The 4,044-nt window shown below is 29.0% G+C and overlaps 1 protein-coding gene across 1 annotated transcript; it reads left to right on the forward strand.

The window, feature by feature from the left end:
- Nucleotides 1–263: 263 nt before the first annotated feature.
- Nucleotides 264–3,349, forward strand: LOC137241833 (uncharacterized). The gene is made up of 4 exons (XM_067769214.1): nucleotides 264–350; nucleotides 412–624; nucleotides 695–1,048; nucleotides 1,116–3,349. Exons 1-4 carry the CDS (start codon nucleotides 264–266, stop codon nucleotides 3,006–3,008), a joined length of 2,547 nt encoding a protein of 848 aa, XP_067625315.1. The 3' UTR covers nucleotides 3,009–3,349.
- Nucleotides 3,350–4,044: the final 695 nt, after the last annotated feature.

Here is a 4,044-nt window from a genome sequence, read left to right on the forward strand (position 1 = left end):
TTTCTTTTGCTTTAAATATGCAAACTACCATTTAGGTTCGTAGGATCGCCAATATATCAACATTCAAGTTGATATTTTAAAAATCTTTTATTTTGATTTTAAGTATAAAAATTTATTTTTGTTTATTTTTGAGTTTAGATATTTTCCAACTAATTAGAATTTTCTTTTTTTGAAGTTATTCAAAAATTTTAAGTTAACACGAAAACTCAATTAAAATTATTTTAAAAATTAAAGTAAAGAGTACAAAGTAGTTAACACTATAGATGCCAAGCAAAGTAACTGAATGGTTACAAAGTAATAACTTTATGCCGTCTAGTCAATCATCTTCTTCGCCTCACTGTCTCAACAAAGTAAGTTTAATAAATTATTTTCGATCTAAATAGCCCTAATAACTATCCTTTCTTGAACAAGGATTTACTAAGTTTACTCCAACAAACTTGCAAGGGGAAGCTTTTATTAGAATCCTACAAAAAAAATCAACATTTGACCAACAGAAACCGTGACGACCTCATAAGCATAGTTATTGACGAAGTTATAGCAAATGACATTATACTAAAAGCCAAGGATTTTGCAAATTTGCTCGAGCAGATTATAAATCTCTTTCCAAACGAAAATGGTGCTCGGGTAATATATTTATTATAAAATTGATTAAAAAATATAACTAATTCTGCCACCTGTTTTTCTAATTTGCCAGGAATACTATTATATTCCGCGCAAGGGTAAAAAATGCCCTAGTGGAAAGTTATATGGGAAATATGTTAACCAACGCAGTAAGAAAAGGAAGAGCATGTGCTTTGAGCAAAACACACCATCACCTGCTAGTGATAATACTGGGGCCCCCACCGAAAATGACGAAGTTCCTGAAATTGATGTTACTATATGTAGAGCATTGAAAACATCTCTCAGTAGAAGCATTGCTGATTGGAATGAAGTCAAAGATAAATGGCAAAAAACATTTAACTTGAGACAGAATGACTTAAAAGAACTAACAAATATTGATTTTCTCCAAACCTGGCCGAAATATACTGATTCGCGGGCTTCTGAACTGGTAACTATGAAAATACATACATTCATACTTAGTTTGAATTTCCCAGCAACACATCTACACATTGCAGATATACCTTGATTTTAAGATCATGTATCCTGGTAAGGAGAATTGTTTATATTCGAAATGGGAAATTTTTACCGAAAAAACAGAAACGGAAACACAAGATGGTGCTAATTTATCAGTGCAAAATATTGTTAATGAAACTAAAAATCTAAAGAAGAAGGCGCTGTATTTATCTTTAAGTTTGTATGCTCAAAACAATTTGCCACGAAAACAAGTAATCGATATTCAGTCTATGGTATCTTCTCTACTTTCGTCTATATCCTTTATTATACATAATGTATTAAACTCAGAGGCTATTAGTGATATTAATGATGACTTGCAACTACTACTAGAATTTTGTAAAAACCCTTTTCAGGATATAAGCTCTGAGTATAGACTCTTTAAGATATTAAAGGAACTTAACTTATATGAACATCCAAAGACTATCACCATCAAAGAATCTGTTACTGAAACAACAAAATACGGTATCCCAACCTTAGCTCCTAAATCATTCGACATATACATTATGCCATTAAATTTTCAGTTCAAAGCTATTTTTGAGATTCCATGCCTTTTGCAGAGCACATTACAGAATACAGAAAAATACTTAAAAGAAAGTAGTATACAAAACGTTGTCAGCGGCAGAATATTTAAAGCACGAAAAGATAAAATTCAATCTGAATTAGTTATACCATACATTCTTTATTTTGATGACTTCCAACTCAACAATGCTCTCGGCAGTCATACGTACTCGATATGTGGATGTTATTATAGTTTTCCATCAATGCCAAAACACCTGTTGTCCAAACTACAGTACATTTTCCATGGAGCTTTCATTTCAACAAAAACAGTTAAATCCAGCGGTGTTGAGAACTCATTTCTATACCTTGTACATGAGTTAAAGCTCCTTGAAGAAGGTATTGAAATTGTGACGGAAAATGGAAGTAAAAAAGTTCATTTTGTGCTAGGTTTAGTAATAGGAGACAATTTAGCCGTTAATAGCATAATGGGGTTTGTTCAATCATTCAATTCTAAGAGATTCTGTCGTGTTTGCACTAGAACAAAAGACCAAATGAGAAGCGATGTATCAGAGGAGCAAGAAGCTTTGAGAAATGAAGAGAACTATTACAAAGACTTATCAGAAAATAATTATCAGGAAACAGGAATAAGGGAAGTTTGCGTTTTTGATAACTTAAAATATTTTAGTGTGACTGAAAATTTTACATTTGATTTAATGCATGATGTTTTCGAAGGAGTTTGCATATATGATGTTTGTAATGTTTTGCTAAATTTGATTAAAGACGAAGTCATAACACTCGATATTATTAACAGTAGAAAACAATTTTTTCAGTTTGGCGAAATAGAAATAGGCAATAAATCTCCCCCTTTAGAAGCCGGAAGATTAAGTAATTATAATTTAAAAATGTCCGCATCTGAAGTGGCATGTTTTATTCATTTTTTACCCCTAATGATAGGCGACTTAATACCACGCGATAACGACCACTGGAAGTTTTTTTTAATTTTAACGCAAATAATAGAATACATATTAAAACCTCAAATAGCTACTGAAGAGCTGGTTGTCTTGGAAGAGCTAATTAAATCGCATCACTCTATTCATATTCGGCTTTTTGGGACATTAAAGCCCAAACATCATTTTCTTGTGCACTACCCCACAGCTATTAAAAACTGCGGACCTCTTAAATATATTTGGAGTATGCGTTTCGAAGCGAAGCATAAAGAAGCTAAAGTATATTTTAACAGCATTACTTCGAGAGTTAATCCTCCATATTCTATAGCAATAAAGTCAAGTATAAAATTTTCTAAATTTTTGTTAGATAATGAAAAATCATTTGAATCAATTATTAGTTATAAAAGCTATGAAATTCTAGATTTAACAAAAGAGGAATTTTTTTTTTAAATAAATATCAATCAACCCATTAATTTTAAAACTGTAATGTTGTTAAATGAAGTACATTATAAAGGCACTTATTATAAAAGCAATTATTATTTATGTTCTCACAATAATTCTGAATTATTCAAAATTAAATCATTTCTGTATCAAAATAATAATCTTTATATTATATGCTATCCTATATATATTAAAAGCTTCGACCAACATTTTCATTCCTATGAAGTTGGCTTGAAAGAAGACGTTTTAAAAGTTATAAATATATCTATGTTTACAAGTCAACCATTACATTTATATTCTATAAATAATGGCAAAACATACGCAAAACCAAAATATCTTTAAACGTTGTATTTATCATGTATTTATTCTGTAACAAAACAATAGACATGTGATGTTTTGATCAGTTTTGATTATCTTAACTTGTTTGAATAATACACATAACTTTATTATATATAAATATATATGTAGCTCATTTCATTTAAATGCCGAATTTAATATGATAAAATTATAATAAGGCATTTTTGATAGTACGATTTTAGATTTAAGTTTTTGATTATAACTAACAATTTTTGTATGGATTAAAAAAGGTGAATAAATAAAGTGTGGTGAAGTCGAAAAAGTAAAATGTTTCATTATCAAAACGAATACGTGCATTTTTAATTCAACAATTTAGGTATTTGATTCGATATAACTCATATTTGATTTAAATATAAATATATTTAAATCAAATGCGTTTGTTATTTAAATTAACAAAACCCATGCTTGAATCAAAAAGGAAAATTTTTAAAATAAAGGTGATCATTTTTGATTCAAAATCGTGATGTATTTAAAATGAAATTGGAAAATGTTTAAATCAAATATCTTTTTACTTGATTTTACAACTTTATAATGCACATTTTTAAAATAAAAATTTTCATATTTACGTCACTTTTAAATACGTTTTTGCTTGGATTAAGCACGTTTTCATTGATTTTACAATGTTTTTTCCCTGAGTGTTGTTTTCAAAAAATTAATAATGAACAATGAATTCAAATAAAATGACCCA

The sequence above is a fragment of the Eurosta solidaginis genome, chromosome 2 (genome assembly GCF_040869045.1).
Source record: "Eurosta solidaginis isolate ZX-2024a chromosome 2, ASM4086904v1, whole genome shotgun sequence".
NCBI classification, from domain to species: Eukaryota; Metazoa; Arthropoda; class Insecta; order Diptera; family Tephritidae; genus Eurosta; species Eurosta solidaginis.